Genomic DNA, 24,120 nt, shown 5'->3' on the forward strand with positions numbered 1-24,120 from the left:
ACTGGTGAACGTTTTCACAGGAGTGGCCTTTCACCTAAGCCGTCGTACATTGCAGTGTCACGGTATGCATCACTAGGGGCTACACACACAGGCCTGGGGTGGGGGTTGGTGGAGGTTGGTGGGGGTGGATCGAGACAGGAATCTGTGCTGGAGAAAATACTGAACAATGTGTTTTCACAGTTCAGCCCAGACAGATAGACAGACAGACAGACAGACAAAGGATAGATAGATAGATAGATAGATAGATAGATAGATAGATAGATAGATAGATAGATAATGTTCCCTGCGTGCATGCATGGCAACACATTATTCTGACTCACGCTGTCACGTGCCTTTCCGTGGCTTCCCATTGGTCGTTTTTTTGTCTCACTCTTTCTTCTTCCTCTGATTAAACATTTTTTCTCCTCTCTCTCTCTCTCTCTCTGTTCCAATCCACACCTTTACACATTGTGTCCCCTTCCTCTCTCCACCTCCTCCTCCTTCCACTAAAAGACAAACAGTGGACTGTCATCTGGTGAATAGCTCTAGCCATGTGGAATTGAAGATGAGCAGAACCCAATTATACAGCTAGAATGACAGAGAATAAAGTGAAAGGGCAAAAGAGAGGAGGAAGAGAGAGAGAGACAGACAGAGAGAGAGAACGAGAGAGGGAGTGCACGGGGACAATGTGTGGGGACAGTGATTCTCAACCTTTTTCATTTCAAGGACCCCCAGTTTGACACGCAGTAGAGTATAGGCCATGGACCCCAATTTCGATTCATGATTAGTTTTTTTTCCAGTGTGTCGATCCATGGTCTCTTGCATTGTAGCCTACCGTGTCTGTGTACTGTATGTGACTAATATATATACATGTATTGAATAATACATTTACATTATACAGGACCACAATGGAAACAACGTCCTCAGGGTTTTTGGTGCTATATCCTTTTAGCATCATTGCATAACATGTACCTTTTAAAAAAGGTTAATAAAGTATTCAATCAATGAAACCCAGCCAGACCTGACGTTGATACTGGTGCATGGTGTGGGGGAAAGAGAGGGAGAAACAAGGCTTGTCACTGCAGGACTTTAACAGACGTTAACGGTTATGTTGTTGGGCCTCTTTGTTTTGGTTGTTTAATATTTGCATGCAGTCAGCCAGGCGTGGTGGGTTGTTATTGGGGGGAGGGTGGACGGAGATTAGAGGAGGAGGGAACCAGTTTGACAATCTGCAGAACACAACTGCTCTTTTCTTCAGTCTGTCTCCTCTAAGCTAATAACCCAGTGGGTTCAACCTTTTTCATATGAAGGTCCATTATGTATTCAGCATTTGAGCCATTTGATGATATTTTGCCTCTGTCCAGCCATGCTGTGTTGATGGGGTACCAGTACCACCACAGGCAAACGTTGATCAAAATAACAATCATTCTACATTCTCTAATTGTCTAGACTTCTTGTAAATTAAGTAATATACAGACGTTTAACAATAATTTAACTCCTAAGACTGTCAAATACAATCTATTTGGTTTCATTTCACACCCTCTAGTCTAAAGATCCAAGGGCCCATGCCAACTCTCCATTTAGCTGGGGACCACCTCCGAGTCAGCCCACCTGGAACCCCCTCAATGACCACTGGACTGGTTGAGAGGCTGTAGTCTGAAACAATGTGGGCGTGTGCTCCATTTGGGCCTATACTGCTGCCTGGCCTGCCTGCCTCCCGTTATAAAACTCTGTAACTCTGCAGCTCCGGCAGGAGGTTGGCCGGCCCGGCATTCACAGTCTAGAGAGGTTGAGAGGAAGGACATTCATCATCACTGCCTCCTTGTCTGCCTGCCAACACACAAGTACAACCCAGCCCAACACACACACACACACACACACACACACACACACACACACACACACACACACACACACACACACACACTCTCTCTCACTCTCTCTCTCTCTCTCTCTCTCTCGCTCTCTCTCTCTCTCTCTCTCTCTCTCTCTCTCTCTCTCTCTCTCTCTCCCTCCCCATCTCCTCAGCCTCTTGCAGGGACATATTTTCTCAGCTCTTTTCCCGACCACCACATCACCGCCGGCGCCGCAGGCACAACAAAACAAAAAATGTCTTCTAGCGATTCCTCCAACGGTCCTAGCGACCTGCTGCAGATCCCCCTGGGTCTGGTGAACAGCGGCGGCCGGTACCTGACCGCCGAGGCGTTCGGCTTCAAGATCAACGCGTCGGCCGCCAGCCTGAAGAAGAAGCAGACGTGGACCCTGGAGCAGACCGTGGAGGACGGCAGCGCCGTGTTCCTGCGCTCCCACCTGGGCCGCTACCTCGCCACGGACAAGGACGGCAACGTGACGGCCGACAGCGAGACGCGCGACGACCGCGGCCGCGACTGTCGCTTCGTCATCACCGCGGACGACGGCGGCCGCTGGTCGCTGCAGTCCGAGCCGCACGGCCGCTACCTGGGCGGCAGCGAGGACCGCATCAGCTGCTTCGCCCAGAGCATCGGCCCGGGGGAGAAGTGGAGCATGCACCTGGCCGTGCACCCGCAGGTGACCGTCATTATAAAGATTAAAGTTTAGCTTGATTGATTGCAACAAGCGATTTATTATAGTTCTCCTGAGGCAATACTTTGATGACCATCCAAGTTGACTGGAGACTCAATTTAATTCTCCATGAATTCAAGGCTTCATATGGGGGTGTGTAACGGTTTAATTCATACGACCAACCTGCCCATCCTTGATTCTGTATAGGAAGAACTCTCCTTGATTTCAACCATTTAATCCATGTCAAAGGTATAAGAACCCCTCTTTTTAACCGAATTGATCTAGGTAGCTAGCCTAAACCAAAGGGTTTAGTTATGAAGAAATGACTGAGTAGAATGACTGTACAATAATCAAAATTGTAATGTGGGCTATCAATTACCATAGGCACTAGGCTACTATGGCCAAAACAGGTGGAAAAAGCAGAAGTATCTATTCTTAAGTTTGTAGATCTGTATTGTATTTCCACTTTTTGGTATTAGGCCTATATATATATATTGTTTTAATAGCCTATGAACCCTTCTCAACAGATAAATTCATAACGGGAGCTGATTCGATTCTGCCTGAAAATAATTACAAGTATATCTCAAATAATCCCAATCATGTGATAAATTACTAATGGTGACAGGCCTATATATCCCATTCTGGGCGGGAACCCCTTTTGGTGTTTTAACTAAGCATTATGTAATAATTTAGCTATTGAAAAATAGCAGATCTACAAGCTCATAGCGCGCCACCGAGTGGCGCGCTACGAGCTTGTAGGTCTGCTATTTTTGGAAAAACTTGAAAATGCGGCACAAATCTTTGAATATATATTCTTTCAGAAGACTTATTTGTATTTTATTTCGATGTCAGGCCTAAATGGGATATATATACCCCCTCAGGTCAACCTCTACAGCCTGGCGCGCAAGCGCTTCGCCCACCTGAGCGTGCACGGGGACCGCCAGGAGGTTTCGGCGGACCGGGACGTCCCGTGGGGCGTGGACTCCCTCATCACGCTGGTGTACCGCGACGAGCGCTACCACCTGGAGACCTGCGACAACCGCTTCCTGCGCAACGATGGCGCCCTGGCGCCCGCGCCCGACCGGGACACGGGCTACCTGCTGGAGTTCCGCTCCGGCAAGGTGCAGTTCCGCGACTGCAACGGGCGCTACCTGGCGCCCTCGGGCCCCAGCGGCACCGTCAAGTCCGGGAAGATCACGCGCGTGGGCAAGGACGAGCTGTTCGGACTGGAGCGCAGCCACGCCCAGGTGGTCCTGACCGCCAGCAACGAGAGGAACGTCTCCACCCGGCAAGGTGAGGACATTGATAAACTATAGAAGCACTCGGACTATAGCACAGGTCTCTCCCGCCAGGCCGGGTTTGCCTAGCCAGGGCCTGCAAGTGCAAGTGTAGCAGAGTGGCTCACAGCCTCTGCCTGATGGCCTCAAAAGTCTAATATCTCCCCCCAGTCCTTAGGGATATCCCTTTGGTTAAGGTGTTGGACTTTCAGGCGGGAGACCCGAGTTCGAATCCCGGGTGTTACACAAGCGTCGGGTCATTGGGTCGTTGGAAATGGATCTGAGAGATCAAACTAATACATCTTGATCACATGACCCCATGTGAGATCACGTGTGCCACTTTGTGTGAGTTTTGGACAAAATCTGTAGGAGTAGTAGCAAAAAGTGTGTTTTGAAGAAAACACACTATAAGGCAGAAAATGGAATCTGGCACACATGGCCTATATGTTGCATCATGATCCAAGGAATTCAGGGGGGGAAATATATGAACTCTACGGTTCAAGAGTTATAGGCCAAAACGTGTGTAGTGGGCTGTTGTTGTAGCGTCCTCCATGAGGAGATTTGAAAACATTTGGAATGGAGTGGAATGGAATGGTTCTTCCCTGGCTTAGGAGTGGGAATGCACGTTTCCCAGCCATCGGGCGCTGCATTCAGAATGTGTGCTGTGGCATTTTGTGCAAAACGGGCCACCCCCACAAACTTTGGAAGCCAAATCGTAGCCAATTGGAATGGAATGTCAGAGATATGAGAGATATGTCCTGATCACATGATTACAGAGATAGCGTGCAGCGAATCTGATTTGCGTAAAATCTTTGGATGAATGAATTCATGAATGAATACATGAATGAATTCATGAATGAATGAATGCTCACTGCAGGTTATCTGCAGGACCTCGATGCAAATGAAAGAAATGGGAGAACAGATCTACAAGCTAACAACACGCCACATTCTTTCTGAGCTGTAGGATACATACATACAATACAGGCCTACTACACTCCTTTCTGATGAGGTCACCACTCACCATGTCATGGCTCACTGACTGTGCACTCAGACAGCTGTTGAATGAGTGTGCAGGGCAACTGTGTGTGTGTGTGTGTGTGTGTGTGTGTGTGTGTGTGTGTGTGTGTGTGCGTGTGTGTGCACTGTGCACGCGTGCATGCGTGCGTATCAACAGATTAGACCCCTGCGGTTTCTCATTTTTCCTCCACAGATTGATGTCTTTCCCTTCCCATTGTGCGTGCGTGCGTACGTGCGTCCATGCGTGCGTGCATGTGTGCGTGTAGCCGTGCACCATGTGTTTTTCATTATCATGCTGCTTGGCTCTCCTCTCCCCTTATTGCAGATCAAACCCGCCTCTCTCTCTCTCTCTCTCTCTCTCTCTCTCTCCTTTTCTTCTTTCATCATCCCCTCTCTTTCCTACAGTAATTCTATCCACATTTTGTGGCCAGGGTTGAAGTGGAAGGACCTCAGCTTCACTAGCATTATTTCACCACCAGTAGGCCTACTCATCTCATCTCATAGCTGCTCTAAAATAGAGTAACAGTACTATTAGGGAGGGAGAGACTGCCCTATATCCTCCCATAATGGAGACCTGTGGTTTTTTTAGGTTATACAAGCCATGGTCCTGTCTGTCTGCTCTCTAATCTCGACGTGTCTGACAGTCCACTACTGTAGTTTAGAGTAGACAGTCAATCAATGCATGCACACATGCATGTGTATTTGTCTTTGTCTTGTGTTTGCCTGCATTTGTGTTGCCTTATTTTGTGTGTCTCTGTGTTTCTGTGTGTGTGTGTGTGTGTGTGTGTGTGTGTGTGTGTGTGTGTGTGTGTGTGTGTGTGTGTGTGTGTGTGTGTGTGTGTGTGTGTGTGTGTGTGTGTGTGTGTGTGTGTGTGTGTGTGTGTGTGTGCACGTGCACACACGTGTGTGAGAGAAAGAGAGAAAGATTGATTGATTGATTGATTGATTGAATACTTAACCTAAAAACCCTAGAACACACCACTATGAATACTTTATTAACGGTTTACAAAAGGTACAGAGGGTACAGTACAGTTTTACAATAATACTAAAAGCATAACACAAAAAGCCTTGAGGGCCTGTTTCCATTCTGGCCCTGTGTGTTCAATTCATCAAGAGTCAAGACATAAAGACATACAATCTTATATAAGAAATCATCAATACTAGGAACAGTAAAAGTATACTGTATTTACAGGAAAAACAGTGGTGGGTCATTTATTTTGGCAAGCTAGAGAACTTGTCTATATCCAGTTATAAAGTGCTTTAAATTTTATCCCACGATTCTGCAACCCATGTTTCACCCAGTGCACTGCCAATGTCCTAAACTGTAATCCTGGGCCCTACTCTCCCTCTGCCAACCTGGGGAGATCCTGAAGGCTCATACATACTCCAGTTTTTGGTGATCGCTTATCACCGCGGTGTAGTTTTTAAAGGGTTGGAAAACTACACCATTACGTCAGTCGCGGTGATGATCAATCCTTGAGGACATCACAGCGAGTATGATGGCCTCAACTCTTAAAAAACGGTGATAACCTATCACCAAAAACTGTATGTATGAGCCTTGAGAGAGACAGAGAGAGAGAGAGAGGTTATGAGAGATCATTACAGGGGAAATGGGTTGTGGGATCAACTTCCTCAGCCTGGGGTTTGCATGTAGGCCACTATAAATAATAATAAGAGAATAATACCTAATAATATTGATACAAGGATTAGGGGCCAGGGTGCCGCCATTCACTGACAAGTTAAAGAAATGGTTCTCAAACTGCTTGTCTCTGTGGGGGGCCCCCAGTTCAAACATGATTATTTTGGAGGGTCACAGCCTGAAAGGTATGGGAAGTCTGGCGTGTACCGGTGGTCTGACTGCCATCATGTTCAGCTCATTGACTCACTGTATCTGTCCGCCATTTTTCAAAGCATTCTGTGGTTTGTTTGATCTTTGAGGGAGCCACTGTATTCCATTTCATTTCAGTATGGTATGAACATTGTTAACTTGCAGAGTCTTGAAAATTGCTGAGTAGTTAATCAAGACCCAGATGGCACTGGCCGAAATTTTGGACATGTAATGGTTTAATGACATTATTTTTAACAACATTTTAACAACATTAAAGTCTTTGTCAATTGTCATGGTCCTTCAAAAGTGTATTAAAAGCTTTTACTTTTAACAGAAAAATCCACTCCAGTATGCCGTGAAAAACACGTACTGTTTTTGTTTATGCCACCTTTAATTCGTTAAACTCAGTTAGCAGCAACTAGTACATTGGAGTGCGCAAATGTGACACCCGAGATTGGAACCATGTGTTCCTGCGTGGGGCTAGCTAGAGTTTAATGCCAAACATCTATCTGCTATCTTCTGTGTTTATTCCTACTAACAACAACATTACATGACAGAGTCTGCTGTTGGCAGAATTCAATCTGTCTTGAGAAATTGCCCTAAATGTAACTTTGAAGCAGACACATTAGATGTGCTCTCATCTTACTTTCAGACATTGAATTGTTGCAGACTAGTTAAAACAGTCTGCAGTATATTTATGCACATAGGCAGAGGTTGTGAATAGACAATGAATGGTGGTGTGGTATGGCTAATAAATAGACAAATTAGACATTCAGTACTTTGCTAACTGATGTGCAGTCTTCTGAATCCGTTTCTATCGCTGATGCTCCCTGTTTTAGATGTAGCTGTGTAAGTAGAACCAGTGCTAACACAGGACATTTATTTGGGCCAAAGACTCAAAAGAGGACATGATGCATTGATGCCTGCATTTAAATGTAGGATTAAGTAAGCCAAAGGACAGTTCAATTTGGTTGCTTTGTTCACATACTGCAGGTAGTAGGCTATACCCAAGATCCTGCTAATGATACAATTATACAAAAACAAAATGGATGACAGATTTGTGAATGCAGGGAAAAGGGACACATCTTTTTGTTCAGTGACCCGGTGGTTACATGCGATTGGTGGACAGTTTATATTGACAAATGGCCCTGTTTGACTCTGGGGTATTACACATTTAATTGAACAGAGAGTGTACAAATGGAAACACATTATCTATATCTATCTATACATATTATTTTCATTGTATTATTTGCCTACGTAAAATGTTATCAATATCACCTTTAGCTGATGTAGCTTTTACAGCAGCTACAAACATCGGATGTATCTTTCCATTGAAAATGAATGGCTGACTGTATCTTTGTTTCTGTCCGTGTGATTCGTGTAAATAAACGCAGCATCAGAGATATTCACCTACTGTTAAGGTCTATTAAGGTGACATTCTACTTCTGTGTGGGCCAGAGGTGGGTGAACTATTTGACGATTAAAAAGATTAATTGCCTTCACCTTTGCCCACACAATGAAATTGATGTACCCAGACGAATGGTACTGTAGGCAGAAACATATCAGATCGTGCTGGCTAGGTGAGATAAGCCTATATATACCGCCCATTTGCAGGGATGGACCTATCAGCCAATCAGGACGAGGAGGGGGACCAGGAGGTCTTCCAGTTGGAGATGAGTCGCGCGGACAGGAAGTGTGCCTTCCGGACCGCCGCCGGGAAATACTGGACCCTGACGCCCACTGGAGGACTGCAGTGTACCGCCTCTACCAAGTAAACACACACACACACACACACACACACACACACACACACACACACACACACTTGGAAGTATTTATATCAACATAAATAGAAGTACAAGAATACCTTGGTACAAAGGACATAAATACTGCCAATGCAATCAGACAAAAAAAAACAGCCAGTTAGAAAGTTGGTATTCATTTAAATGATCTTGCATCGTGTCTACGAGTGAAGCCTTTTCTTCACTTTTAAGGTAGCCTGAGACTCTTATTCATTCTGAATCGCCAGAACATATTTTCTTAATGGGCGTGGCTAGCGATTCAGGGCTGGAGCCAGGCTACTTTTAAGGTGTTTCGGCCGAATATCGGAGCGAACTTTGGAGGACGTAAAAAAAACAACAACCTCACTTTATGTCAATCACATTTGCACACTGCCACCGAATATTTCGGGGTCGATTTGATCAGTTTTCCGTGACAGGCTGACAGCTAGTGATCGCCTAGTGAACTTTTGGATCCGCAAAAAGCAGCGAAACAAAACGCACCAGTGTGAAAACACCTTTAGACTTATTTGCCAACAGCAGGAGGATGAGTTAACAAAACGTCAACAAAGAGAGAAGTATATGACCAAGCTGTCCGTCTGTCGTCTGATGACAAAAAAGATTATGAAAGAAAGGAGCCTGAGACTCAGTCAGAAGTTTCATTTCGTTTCACTTCATTATTCATTCTGAATCGCCAGAACATATTTTCTTAATGGGCGTGGCTAGCGATTCAGGGCTGGAGCCAGGCTACTTTTAAGGTGTTTCGGCCGAATATCGGAGCGAACTTTGGAGGACGTAAAAAAACAACAACCTCACTTTATGTCAATCACATTTGCACACTGCCACCGAATATTTCCGGGTCGATTTGATCAGTTTTCCGTGACAGGCGGCCAGCTAGTGATCGCCTAGCGAACTTTTGGATCCGCAAAAAGCAGCGGTGGTGTGCGCCCTTCTCCTGTAATCATTTATTTATGTCCACATAAGAGATACAATACAAGGACACAAATATTGACATGGTGCTGTACAGAATGCTCAAAGGCTGCTTGTTGTGTTTATGTGTACATCATCTCAGATCTGCCAATAGTTACTTTGAGCTGGAGTGGCATGAGGGCCACGTGTGTGTGCGCGCAGCCAACGGGAAGTTTGTGACCGCCAAGAGGAACGGACAGCTGACTGCCACTGTGGAGAATGCGGGTGAGTTATCAGTCATGTTTGCACAATTTCCCTTCCTTCCTTCAACAGCCACCCAACAGTCTAATATGGCTGTATTTCTATCTGTCTGTAGGCCTTTGTTTACACTATTGTGACCCCCCCCCAAGCTAATTTGTTTTTAATCCCCAATGTTCTTGACTCTTGTGTTAGTTAGGGGAATTGACAGTAAAATACCTTGACTTTAACTCAAGGATTCACGGATATCACACAAAAAGCTTTTCTGCCCAAACATAACCAGTTTACCATATAATGGACTGCAGAGGGAGAACCAACTGCATTGAGAGCTACCCCTTCTCTAACCTCCCTCCACGGTTGAGCTCGGTCCTCCAACCAGCCGGAGCTATAGCCCCACGTGAGAACAGGCTAGCCCACTTAACATCTCGGATGCTGACGTAACCGCAGAGCATTCACGCAGCCATCCACTCCCCAGAGCATGTCAGGGGGGGCCAGGCCAGCTGGCGGGAGTGTTTTGCTGCTATTTTCTCTCTTTTTTTTTCAACCTCTCAATCCCTCTCCCAGGCTGTTGTCCCCGTGGGCTTCAAGATGTCCACCGTTGTGCTTGTCCCCAAGCACTGCAAGGTAACATGTCTGAACGACTGGAGACCTTGTCGCCCTCATCTCAATTGTCAGTAAATGCTTTGAGAGGTTGGTGAGGGGCTACATTTGTTCCATGCTGCCTGCCATGCTGGCTTGCCTGCTTGCTGTGGCTCTCCGCACTGCCCTTTACTCACATGGAAGGGATTGAGATTCAAAACAATAGTTCACATAATAGTCGACAATAGTCGAAGGTGAGGAGCCTGGAGCCATACACCTGACCATTTGTAGCTGGATACTAGACTTCCTGTCAGGCTGTCGTCAACAGGTGATGAGAATGAGCAGCATCACTTCAGAACCTCTGGCCCTCAACATTGGAGTTTATTTAATTTTTTATTGATTGAATAATATTGGTCAGAAATGTAAACAGCACGTGGTACAGTCAAAAGTCCTGGGGACTTGTTTTGTGACGGCCAGAGTCACAATTGACTCTTAATTGACTAATTGACAAGGCATCACCACTCAACGATGATTGACACCTGGCAATCTCCCTGCTCAGGACTAAAGTTGCCACAGGTGTGTCACTCGGTGTGGAAGTTTGTTTGTAGGCTGGCAGCAGCACTTCATGACAGTTGTCCAGCACTCTACTCAACATTCTTTACCCAGTGTTTTTATTTTATCCTTGAAGTGGCTCAAGTTGGAGCAAACTACCTAAACAAACTATATAATTCACTAACTGGGGAAACAGGCCTGTAGATCTTCAAGCTCCTCTGCGTTTGGAATATATGGAAAGTAGGCCTATACTTTCCATATATGGAGTTGGGTTACCTACATACATGTTCCTTAGGTGAATTAAGGTTAAGTCAAAACAGGCAAATCCAAGGAAATCCTGAAGGACAGCTCCTGCTCCAAACAATTCACTCCTTAGCTCCAATTCTCCCTGGATTCCAAACGCAGAGGAGCTTGAAGATCTACAGGCCTGTCCTAACAGTAATATCGTATATACGTACACGCGTGTGGGTATATGGATAGGGTGACCTGGCTGGGTGTATGACTTTACTACCGCGGCCTGAATGATTCAGCACTGCAGCCCTGGCGTGAGATATGATCTGGACAACAGATGTCAATATGAAGTTGAGGATAACATTGACCACTTCTGTGTCTTAGTCATACTTCTCTCCTTTTCTTTCGTAATCTTTTTTGTCATCAGACGACAGATGGACAGCTTGGTCATATACTTCTCTCTTTGTTGACCTTTTGTTAACTCATCCTCCTGCTGTTAACCCAGTGGTGGGTCCAGGAAGGAAGTGAGATCAGTGTCCATGACATCACTGGCACTTTGAAATACTAAAATATCTGAAAACACGTATTTCACACATGAAACCCCCAGGAAAGTGTTTCTTCTGTCCCAAACATCGTTTTGTAAAAGGGGTGAAGTGGCCCTTTAAGGGAGCCACACTCTCCTCTACTACGTACTGTATGTGCAGCTCCAACACTGATGACAGGACAGGGATTGGCCTGATCGTCAATGACAACGAGGCGGCCTAGAGGGATGCGGTCATATCTAGTGTTGCCAAGTCTGCTTTGGCTTTTTTTCCTGTAAGGTTGCTCATAAATGTTGGGAAGTTGTTGGGTTGCGGGGGTTTTGGGCTTGTCTTTTATGAGCTTACGAATTTTCAGTGTGGTTTAGTTCCAGAGAGGAGAGCCCGCGGCAGTTGCACTGCAGTTATCTGATCCTAGATTAACCTAATACAGCACTTTATGTGTTTCTCTCCTCCTGATCAGCTATGAGAACGGTTCTTCTTGTTATCAACTGACGATAATAAAGCATAGAGTGGTGGAATAACTTGGTAACACACTGCAGGCAAGTTGACTAGCGGTACCTTCCTTTCATGCCGTCATGAACCTAACCCTAATGGAGCGTTCACATGGACAGATGTAAAAGATGCAGTCTAACATTCATTGGATTGCCAATTGGAGCCAGCGACATGACATTGCAAAGACGCATGTAGCTGCTCCAAATCAACTCACAACGCGTCTGCCTGTGGGAACGCATAGTAACGGTAACAAAACAAAACAAAAGCTGATGATGTAGGCTGTAGGATGTACTGCTTATTTAGGTTGCACGAGATTTGATTGACTGAGTATATTTTCAGAAAATCAGTGGGAGGATCATTTCTTTTGCAAAACTAGAGGACTCAGCTGTCTGCAAATTGCAAACAGATGCACCTGGTGGTGGTTTTAAATAAGGGTAGGGACTCTAGAGACTCCGGAGTCACACTTTTTGATGGCTGGGCATTCCACATTTCGGTGGCATAATAGTACAATGAATACATCCCCGACCCCATGTTTGTGCTGAATGTGGGGGGGAATGAGATCAGTGGAGCTCCCTCTGGTGTTGTGCCCGTGGGCGTTTATCACTCTTTTGAAGTAGTTTGACGACAGGTACACGGGCACTGGTCCCTCGAGTATCTTGAAGAACAGGCCCATTGCAAATTGCTGTACTCTGTCCCTCTACAGAGTCCCTCTACCCTGAGCCACCTCAACCTAGCATAATTATCCCATTTTGGGGCGGGAACCCCTTTTGGTGTTAGCATTATGTTATGCTTTAGCTATTGAAAAATAGAAGAACGACTGACATAGAAACATAGCTTTTTCAGAAAACTGTCAGGATGTAGAAGACATTTCTAGAATCTGATCTCAGGTCAAAATGGCTTAATGCGCAGGGGTTAGATTCCTAGGTATGAGGTCTAGTAGTAATCTGACTAGTTTGTTTTGAGACGTTGAGACATTTTAGTGCCTTTGAGGTGCTACAGTACCATGAGGTGCATGCATAGTCATAATGACATTGAATGAGTGCTGCCTCCAACTTCTGACCAACGAGGAGATCCTGCCCACAAATCGTATTCTTTGATTGACTTTCCTGATTACTTTTGTTATGCCATTAGTTGACCGGAAAGACTCTTATGGAAAATACAACCCGGATAGGTAATCTCTTCTTTCCTTGTGATAACAAAGCCCCCAGACATGCTCGGATTATAGTTTGTTTATACTTGCGGCTAGTAAGACGGAGTCACGTAACAAGCGGATTCATTCATCATTCCTGACTTTATTCTGTTGTTTTTGGCAAAGCGACACCTCTGCAGAGACTCTGCTGTTCACCGAACCAAATTCCTAACATGTTTACATGTAATGGCAATAAAGTCTTCTGATTCTGATTCTGATTCTGAGTAGATCAGGCTTTAGGAAGCTATAAGCGCAGGAACATCCGTGATAAGTGAAAAGATGCGCTGCACTAATGTAGCGAGGTGTAATGGTAATGGTCGATTAACATTTGGCTGGGCCGGTCACGGTGGCCAACCAGTAAAGAATTGAGGAAAAGTGGGAAACCCTGCTTGGGACATTCTACTGCCCCACCAACCAACCAAGCACTTAACCAAGGCTAAGCGGATCATCATAGACACTTTCCACCCCACAGCCACAATCTGTTCATGCTGCTACCGGCAGGCAGGTGACGCCACAGGATTCAAATTCTCAGTCGCCACGGCTGATTTCAGTCATTTAGGTTCCATAGAAGCCAGCATATGTCTTATAATGGGAAGCATGCTGCGCAGCTTGTAGATCTGCTATTTTTCGGTTATTAGTTATTTCATGATTAAAAAGTGTGGCCCGGTCCGGCCTAGCTTTCCGGGCACCTAGGCTCCTAATGCGAGTCCAGATCCTGACAAACATTGCTGTACAGTATTTCACTCTCCGTCTCTCTCTCTCTCCTCTCTCCTCGTCTGTCTCCTTTATCAATAAAGGCAAAAAGCCTCCTTAAAATAGATTAAAGAGTGTTGAGTTTGTCAAAGTAGAATGCATGTTCCGAAGCATCTTCCATAAGTCCCTAATTGTTGTGAATTATCTGCATGCTGTCTGACTGGCAGCCTCTGGTGGACATTACCCATCCCCTGCATCCACAATGACACAGGTGTCTGCCATCACACCACTCAACTCAATGACCAATCACAGTCTAGGTGTGCCCTATATAACCAGAAACTCACCCCCCACTCCTCACTCAGTCTCCAGCCTTCACACAGGCAACATGCAGAACCTGCTCTCACTGAGTACTCCACACATCACTTCTATGCAGCCGTGCGTCCTTGAATAATAAACCACGGTTTCATGGTGAACGGAGAATAAACACATTGTTGATAAGCTACTTTGGTGTCACAATCTCTCTGACCGGGGATACTTGGGTGGTCAGCTCATAGCCCACAAACACAACCAGCAGAATATTTATTACTAATGGTATCCGATATTTCTTCAAAGCAAAGTGTAAAGCCTCAATGTAATTTCTTCAAATGGTTGGCTGTATGTAGAACAGCAGGAACATAAGGTTTAGAGTTATAATACCTAACCATAATTCAAAAAAACTAAATTATATTTTATTTAGCTTTATTCCATGTGAGACCACAGGTCTCACATGTCTCACTGTTGTTGTGAACCAACAACAGACTATAAGGGACAGTTTCCACAGCCAGGCCATTAGGCTGCTGAATAAGACGCTGAGCCTTGTCGCCATGCGGTGTCACTCTTACATGCTCCCATTACACTGGCACTGTCACTTTATGTAATGTGTGACTGAACACACTCCCATTCCCATACATACATACATATATACATACTGTACTTTACCAGCTGCCAATTCATGTCTTTTATTTGAACAAGAGGCTGATGTACTCTATCTTTATTCTTTCGAATACACACGATATGCTTTGCATTGCTGTCGGTCAGAAACATCTTTCTCCATATTATTCTAAGTTGTTGTGGTTTTCCATGAATTAATTATGCCCAAATTGATCTACACACATGATTTGTGTCACACAAAAGTAGCAGATCTAGTTGTTATTCTTGAATTTGGAGCCTGAACGTGAACAGTTTTGGACATATGATGTTTCCACCGGACAGCGACGATATTAGATAATTAGATATTTGTTTTGATATTTGAGTTTACTTCTTTTCTTCTTCTTATTTAAAATATAACTGCAGTTCTTGGGAAGCTTTTCTCAAACAAATAATTTCACCCACTCTTACAACAGCTGCAAAGTAGTGATGTGACAGTACAATGAGGTTGAAGGTGTTGTTCTCTCTATAGGGGAGACGGAGCAGTTCCTGATGAAACTGATCAATCGTCCAATCATCGTGCTTCGTGGCGAGCACGGTTTCATTGGCTCTCGCAAGGCCGGCATTGCGACCCTGGATTCCAACCGCGCCACCTACGATGTCTTCCAGCTTGAGTTCCACAATGGAGCCTACAGCATCAAAGGTGTGTGTTAGTTTGAGTATAAGAGAGAGTATATTGCCATATTACAGTTTGATTTAGCACCGTAAGCGTTTTAGAGAAGGAAATACACATTGAAGAAACTTCAAGCTGCGAGGTAGAGATTATTTTAATGAATGAAATGTTATTTTAACCAATCTGTATGGTAGATTATAATTCAATATAACTACAGTACCACATCTGCAGTGGTTGGAGGTGGTCTCCCTACTCGGCAAGTATAGCCTTGCTTGAATCTCGTAAGCCCATTGTCTCCTCTGCCAAAGAGGGACTCTTACCGGGTGCACGGTCGGGAAAGTAACTTTACAAAACATCTCTAAAAGAGAACTGTACATAATACATAAATTGGCATGGTACGTTGCAGAGCAGACAGCTCAACGTGCCCGTTTCGGCGTCAAGCCTTCATCAGCGTTGTATGTTACAGTACATCTTTAGTGTACTGTATGTAGGTAAGACATGAATACATAACTTCCAACCAACTAGTACCAAAGGGGACATCGCAATACCGATTCATACAGCAAAATTCATTATACTATATATTATCAGTTCTTGAATATATATAAGCACATCATTTCAGTCATTTGTCCAAGTGTACAGGGAGTAAAACAAACAAATCACTATGCAAAATACACTAAGTGACTAAGGCACATCTGACTGAGTCCTTAAAACGGGTGGGGGTTGCGAGACTTAGCAATAGTCGTGGTAAATAAGGTAGTAATGCATATAAATATAAATACCTTTGTTTGAATCAAGGGTGTTACTGTTGCCTTTACCTCTCTCTGTCACTCGGTAGAGGACATCAAACCTGCAGATTGCAGCTTGCAAACTTGTAAAATGTCATCATGGATCCACGGAGACATGGATTAAAGTTCTCGGTCAAATACGACTGATTTGGCCCAGGCCGTAGCGTAACGGTCTGGGCACCGGACTGGTAATCCAGTCGCAGTGTGCCGCGGGTTCGACTCCCGGACCCGACACGGCCTTTACTGCATGTCATCCCCCCATCTCTCTCCCGTTTCCTGTCAGCCTACTGTCTGTCCCTTCAAAAATCAATAAAAGGCGTAAAAAAATATCTTAAAAAAATATAAAAAAAAAAAAATACGACTGATTTCAGTCCATATGCTGTTTCACAAATAACAGCTTAAGTTCGGACCTGGCCTGACATGATTGTATTTAGCTTTAATCCATGTGTCACGATTGATGTATGACTAGAACACATTAAAACCCTCGTGAGTGTGTGTGTGTGTGTGTGTGTGTGTGTGTGTGTGTGTGTGTGTGTGCGTGTGGGCGGGCGTGCTCTCAGACTCCCAGCAGAAGTACTGGTGTGTAGCCGAGGACTCGTCGGTGGTGTGCGACAGTGCCACCCCGGTCCAGTTCCTGTTTGTGTTCTGTGACGTCAACAAGATGGTGATCCGCACCCCGGGGGGCAAGTACCTCAAAGGAGACCACGCTGGGGCCCTGAAGGCCAGCGCAGACTCGTTGGACAGCGCCACCTTGTGGGAATACTGAGGAACACGCGCGCGTGGCGACATGACTTCATCATCGTGTAATATTATGCTTCAAAGTATTGGTAGACATAGCCTGTGTGTGTGTGTGTGTGTGTGTGTGTGTGTGTGTGCGTGTGCGTGTGCGCGTGTGCGTGTGCGTGTGCGTGTGCGTGCGCGTGCGCGTGCGCGTGCGTGTGTGTGTGTGTGTGTGTGCGTGTGCGTGTGTGTGCGTGTGTAGATGGGTGTACGACTGTACGTCTGTGCGTCTGGGTGAATTTGGCTGTACTTGTGTGTGTGTGAAACGGAGAACAGAGCTGCTAACATGGAAATCATGGCGCCAAGATTTCTTCTCCGTGGAATATAAATATCACTGAACTGACCTTCTCCTCTCTAAAGCCATCATGGGACCTTGGTAAATGAGAGAGGAATGACGATCATCTCCGATTAGACCTAATTTGTTTTTCTAGTTCCTGAACCAATTTGAACACAAGTTTAACTGGATAAAGTTAAAGGCATTGCTGTGAGTGCACATCTGTCTTTGGTTTACTACCGGTGTAAGTGACAACTCTGATGCTCCACCTCTCCTGATAAATGTGGTGTAAGTGAGACTATCCCAAATTCCAATAGTGTTCTGCTGCTTCTATAAATGCGTCTATAAATGCCTCTCTCTCTCTCTCTCTCTCTCTCTCTCTCTCTCTCTCTCTCTCTCAATCTCTCTCTCTGTCTCTTGTCATAAGACACATTGGATAAAGGGATGATTCCGATTTACGTACATTATGGTGCTGTAAATAATGCTTTCTTTGTTCGCTGAGGACTTCACTAACACAGAAAAACCATGGAAACTTAAGTGCAAAAGCATGCCGAAGTTCATAGGATTCAAATTAGAGTGGCTGCAGAGTGCAGACAGACAATTCTTTCTGACTAGCATCCCCCCCACCCACATTCCCACATCACCACTATTTCTTCCCTGCCGGGTGGAAACTTCATGTCCTAAGCTGTTACTTTTCAGGATTCAAAAAGAGCAAAAGTAACAAATGTACAAGTTCAAAACGCATCACTCTGTGCCACATTCTGAGCACGTTTATCTGCTACTTTTGATGCTTTGTGTGGCGCTGAAGTATGATCAAGTAGGGTGTTAATCTACGAAATGTACAATAAGATGTTTCTGCCAGACCGGGACGATTTCCTGCTAACCTTATAGTGGGAGGAGCATAGTGATATTGAATGGGCTGGGCTTTATATAGCTCTCGCCTTGGTTGAACTCAATCAGTCTCTTTTGAGAGAGAAGGAAGGAGATGAAGTGGGCTCGTTAAGCTTAATTAATTATACTCTGTCGCACAACTGTGTCGCATGCCAAAAAGCACAGATCGTCAAGTTAACAATGTGTCACATTGCACATCGTAACCCTGCCTAGAGTGCTCAAATGAGAGCTGGGGGTAACTGATTGTTATGAGTTCAAGAACCTGTCCATACACACACGCACGCACACACACACACACACACGCACACACACACACACACACACACACACACACACACACACACACACACACAAAACACACCATATGTGGCGGAGACAGCACAATACTTTGCCAGCCTTTTTTCCTCCTTTTCGGGAAATCCCAAGTTGTCTAACAAGCTGTCTGTGGGTATGTCCTAGGCTGCCAAATATAAGAACAAATTGTCACACACACACACACACATACACACACACACACAGTATTTTCAGTATTTACAAATGCACAACCATCTCCTGAATGTGTAACATAAGTGATGAAGTGTTCTGTGTAACCGTGTAGTATAAACATCATGACCAAATGATAAAGCACATGTCTGTACTGTACTGTACTGTACTATATTGATGAATTGATTACATAATGTTTGTTTAAGACTGGATGCCACCATTGGCCTGTAAACACAATGATGAGATCCTCCCATTGTCATTGTGGCCGTGCCTTGCATAAAACTTGTTTTTTGTGTCTGTTTTTTCATCATACTCTTCCATTTGTATTGAACTGAACAAAAAATTAAAAAGCCAATAATGTTTTCTCTGTTGTCAGCAGATTATTTTTCTCAGCATCCTGGGAGCAAATCCCTGAATCTTTAACCACGCCGGCTTTCCTGGGGCCCCTCCCCTGAATCTCTAGCATACCTGTATCCTGGGACCTACAATATCTAATAACCACACCTGCATCCTGGGGCCCATCCCCTGAATCTCTACCTGGACTTATCACCTCTAACCATCCTGCGACCTCCCCTCTAACCATGCCTCCACCCTGAGACCTCCCCTCTAACCATGCCTCCACCCTGAGACCTCCCCTCTGACATGCCTCCAATTCCTGAGCCCTCCCCTCTAACCATGCCTCCATCCTGAGCCCTCCCCTCTAACCATGCCTCCATCCTGAGCCCTCCCCTCTAACCACACCTGCATCCTGGAACCTACCAAGGACTGTCTAAAGAGGACAAGAAGCGAAGACCGTACGGGCGCTCACATGGTGCTCCATGGAAGGAAAGAAACATGCGCAGTTGCAGACCAAGGAAGCTGAACGCGGAAGTGTTGGCTGCATAAAGCCCATTGCGCATGTTTCTTTCCTTCCATGGAGCACCATGTGAGCAACATGGCGGCGCCCTTACGGTCTTCGCTTCCTGTCCTCTTTATACAGTCCTTGGAACCTACAGTATCACCTCTAGCCACACCTGTTTCCCGGGACCTATCCCCTGAATTTTTCATCACTGCATCATAACTGGAGCTCTCTCCTGGCCTGGAGTGCCGCTGGGGTGCTGTGTGTGTGTGTGTGTGTGTGTGTGTGTGTGTGTGTGTGTGTGTGTGTGTGTGTGTGTGTGTGTGTGTGTGTGTGTGTGTGTGTGTGTGTGTGTGTGTGTGTGTGTGTGTGTGTGCGTGTGCGTGTGCGTGTGCGTGTGCGTGTGCGTGCATGTGTGCGTGCGGGCGTGCGTGTACGACTATGACAGGGTATGTGTGTGTGTCTTATTGTAGTGCAACAATAACTCCTATTTGACTTGGAGATATAAGTAAAATCGTTATATTTTTATGCTGGCATATTATACCATATTTCTAATGCTACACTTCTGACATTTCAGTATCTAAATGTAGTCAATGCTGCCCTCTAGTGTAGAAGAAGCACCTTTCTTTAGTTCTGTCTTTCTTTCTTATGCATCTATAATGTAAAAAAACATAGTTATAATGCAATAGAATATGCTTTAGACATTGTACAAATAAGTAATAAGAACTAATAAATACCCATACTGCTTTATAATAGTGATCATAACAAATGATAAAGGTTTGTATGACTTGAGGTCAGGTATTGTAATACTTCATAAATTCTGGACAATCACGTGTTTGTTTCTTCATTGGCAAGGCTCCTATTGTATTATAATACTCATAGTTGTATTACATTATAATAACTAATCTATTATTATTGTGATGCAGCGCATTATAGTGTGATTATAAGTCTGTATAAGTGGCCATTGGGTGTTATTGTTGTTCTTAACTTCTTGCACAGATTTAATGCTGTTGTGCACTCGACTTAAATCACCCAAGGACCACTTTGTGGTCGATATAATGTTAAATGCGGTTTTAATTGTATAGCACATTTCAACGAGGAGGAGGAAGGAGGAGGAAATTCAGTGTGCTTTACACGGAACGTTAAGCAAAGGAAACACAATTACTTTAGGATGCGTAAAACAAAAGAAGTAAAACATGAACAGATACAGTTACAGTGCAGAAGAGAAAAGAAACGAGAAAAGGAAAAGTAATCAACCAAAGGCAGTGGCAAACAGAAAGGGAGTGGCAGCAGACCTGCAGTTTTCTGGGAGATTGTTCCAGATATATCGTGCATAAAAACGTAATGCTGCTTATCCACATTCTTTTTTGTTTTTATGGACGGAAAGCAGACCTTTCCCAGATGACCTGAGAGGTACTCTGAATGGTTCATGATCGTACCAGATCAGAAATGTATTTTGGCCTTAAACCACCATTCAAAGCTTTATACTTTATAGATCAACAATTCTGCTGTAGTCTGAAAACCCACCTCTTCAGACTCCATCATGGCCCGTATCACTTACCATAGCCCCTTAGATAGAACTATGTAGACTTAGATAGCATTTTATACAGACTTATAGCATGTTATATGTAGAGAGCACTAGAATTGCATTTTATGTAGTCATAGCACTTTATAGTATAGTATAGTATAGTATAGTATAGTATAGTATAGTATAGTATAGTATAGTATAGTATAGTATAGTATAGTATAGTATAGTATTAGTATAGTAGTAAATTTAATTCGATACGTTGCTCTCCAGGAGGATTCACCTCCTCCTGGGGTCCGACAATAACCTATCGAGAACCTCTCAGGTCTGCTGAACACCCCATAGACCGATGGTTATAAATATAAACCATGATGTTCCCCTCCTACTCTGCACACCAACCCCACTCCTTATACTTCCGTCTATCTTTCTCTCTTTTCTACTTCTCATATCTCTCCTCTCTTTGTCTCCACCAGGCTGAAGGCATGGGGAGAGAGTATGTTTTGCACTCCGTCCGTCCATCCGTGTGTGTGTCCGTGAGCAGCTAATCTCCGGCACCGTTAACCCGGTCGATGCCAAATTTTGCACACACACTCCCTGGATGCCAACGATGAACCTCTGCCCCAAAATTTCCAGAACGGCCTGTTATAGCGCCACCAGGTACACAGTCTCTCTAGAGCCATTCAACGAAACGGGTCTTTCAGATTTCTCAGACTCCATCCTGATTGGTTAAGATTGGCTTCCAAAGTTCACAGGAGTGCTCAGTTTAAAAAAAATGCTGCAAATCATGAACACATCGCGTGATTTCCGTGAAATTGTGCACGCACATTCCCACTAGGCCGAGGAAGAAATGCCACATGAACAATTTCAACTCAGCCTCAAGGTGGCGCTATAACTGGCCGAAAAGTGTGGCAGTGTGGTTGCCCGAATGGGCAACCAGACTCTTGTAACTGTGACACTTTATTAGTGTGGTTGCCCGAATGGGCAACCAGACTCTTGTAACTGTGACACTTTATTATTTCACTGGAGTAGTCTTTATTTTGACGCTTTATACCTCCCACACTGTACGCTGTACGCACTTGAGCCATATGTCAAATTGACCGGAAAAATCGGGAATCGTGTGCTTGTATTTTGTTAAGAGAAATGTTGTATAGTTTAATTGATATGAATTTATTAGTGAATTAAATTTCCCCATTGACATGAATGGGAAAAGGCAAAAATTCACATTCAAGTATTTGTTCCTCGGAGACTGTAATCACTATAGTTACAAAACTTTTAGGGATAATTCCACATTATCCCTAAAATTATTTAACCTTAAAATTTTATCGGTCGGCCTCATGGTGGCGCTATAACAGCCCACTTTACCTTTTGGCTTATAACTCTTGAACCATAGGTCGTAAAATAAAAAATATTTTTTCCCTGGATTCCTTGGGTCATGACGCATCTCCCCATATAGGCCACGCCCATTTCCGCCATGATAGATTTTCCGCCATTTTGAATTTTGTCCAAAACACACTTTTTGCTTTTCCTCCTACAGATTTTGTCCAAATCTCACAGAAATCGGCACACGTGATCTCTGGACCCATCCAATTAAAACTGAACTGCAGAATTTTGAAAGTGCGTATCGTTCGGCCGTAATCGTCTTCCGAAGTTAGTAGGAGGGGCCTATATCACAAAAAATGCCATAAATCACGAACGGAATGTCCAATCCATCCCACATTTCAATCACATGTCAAAGCAATTCCATTTTCATCCATAGGGGGCGCCGCAAATGCGAGAAATGTAACCGTTTGTCGCAAAAACATGAATTTCGGGGGTTAAATCCCCTCCGAATTACTTACGCATGATCTAAGGCGTGACTTGAAATTGTAATTGGCTGGCAATACTAGTGGGAGGGGCATATGTAAGCCACTGCGGCAACCACACTCTGCAATTTTTTTAAATTTGTGATGCCTTTGACAGATGTTTGTAGAAGTCGTTCAGTTATTGTTACATCATTTTGTAATTAACCTCTTAAGTCCTACATAATATATACACTTAGTCGCACAACAATGTTCAATTGTAAAAATGGCTGATCTACAAACTCACAACACAGCATTGTGAGGCTGTTTTTGAACATTTGTAAAGGATAATTTCACATGTTTCAAGTGATTAAAGGATGGATGGCTTTGCTGGCATTTAATGTGAATCACCACCAGCCCAGGTGAAATGTATGCATAGTTCTTGTGAGGCTGGAATCTATTTTACAGTATGGCTCTAGATGCGGAACATAGAAATGTTATGTCAGATTTTCACATTCAGAACCGTGTTAATCAGACCAGTGTGTGTCCATGTGGAAACCTCGTATGAATCTGATCTCAGGTCAGAATGGGTTAATCAGACCAGTGTGTGTCCATGTGGAAACCTCGTATGAATCTGATCTCAGGTCAGAATGGGTTAAATACTACTGAAGTTTCACTTGTAAGTTTGGGTAAGAAACTGTTTTTTTTTTTGCAGAGACTTTTTGTCTAATCACGTGGTCTGGTTCTTTATTTTCTTTACTTTATACGATAAAGCGTCCAGTACAGGAGTTATGTACAATTTGTCAATTTGCAGGTATTTAGAACAAAATTATAGACTCAAAATCTATACATGCTGCAAGTGCTCCGTCTTCCAATAAATAAGGTTTATCAAGTAGAAATACATGTTTGGTTATGGTGACATACATTTTGTGCGTTGTACATTTACATGACATTGGCAGTTATAAATAAAATTGATATAAATTAACATGTTTTGAGTACTGAGTTATTTCACCGAGCTGGTCAGTTCAGGTGAAGAAGTTTAAATGGTTTAATGTTTGAAATTATGTTAATTAATTTATTATTAGCCAAATTTGTTTGATACATATCAAGTAGTGTCTAATGGGGGTCTAATGGGGGCTCAACAAATGTGGATTTGGGAACAACTGCAGACTGCAGTACAGTATTACGTTATTAACAGATCCCTGATTGATCTAAAACGAATCCACAAATCACCAACAACACAGCAATAAGGCATTAAAACGTTTCCTTTGGAAAGTCAGAAAGTGACGTGCAAAATAAAAAATAAAATCTGCCAATTTATA

General features: G+C 44.1%; 1 protein-coding gene across 1 annotated transcript; it reads left to right on the plus strand.

Annotated features, from left to right (window-relative positions):
- Positions 1 to 1,995: 1,995 nt before the first annotated feature.
- On the plus strand, positions 1,996 to 19,020 carry LOC310858989 (fascin-like). The gene is made up of 6 exons (XM_083765337.1): positions 1,996 to 2,526; positions 3,402 to 3,813; positions 8,257 to 8,413; positions 9,493 to 9,614; positions 15,304 to 15,474; positions 16,790 to 19,020. The coding sequence occupies exons 1-6, from the start codon at positions 2,089 to 2,091 to the stop codon at positions 16,993 to 16,995; spliced, it is 1,506 nt and encodes a 501-aa protein (XP_083621463.1). The 5' UTR covers positions 1,996 to 2,088; the 3' UTR covers positions 16,996 to 19,020.
- The last annotated feature ends 5,100 nt before the right edge of the window (positions 19,021 to 24,120 follow it).

The sequence above is a fragment of the Protomyctophum parallelum genome, assembly GCF_964188405.1.
Source record: "Protomyctophum parallelum genome assembly, chromosome: 5".
Taxonomy (NCBI): Eukaryota; Metazoa; Chordata; class Actinopteri; order Myctophiformes; family Myctophidae; genus Protomyctophum; species Protomyctophum parallelum.

What these genes read in the sequence shown, in the direction of transcription:
- LOC310858989 (XM_083765337.1), top strand. Translation starts at nt 2,089, where the DNA reads ATGTCTTCTAGCGATTCCTCCAACGGTCCTAGCGACCTGCTGCAGATC. An exon ending in TGCCACTGTGGAGAATGCGG is followed by an intron (nt 9,615 to 15,303) that starts GTGAGTTATCAG and finishes TTCTCTCTATAG; the next exon opens with GGGAGACGGAGCAGTTCCTG. An exon ending in TGGAGCCTACAGCATCAAAG is followed by an intron (nt 15,475 to 16,789) that starts GTGTGTGTTAGT and finishes GCGTGCTCTCAG; the next exon opens with ACTCCCAGCAGAAGTACTGG.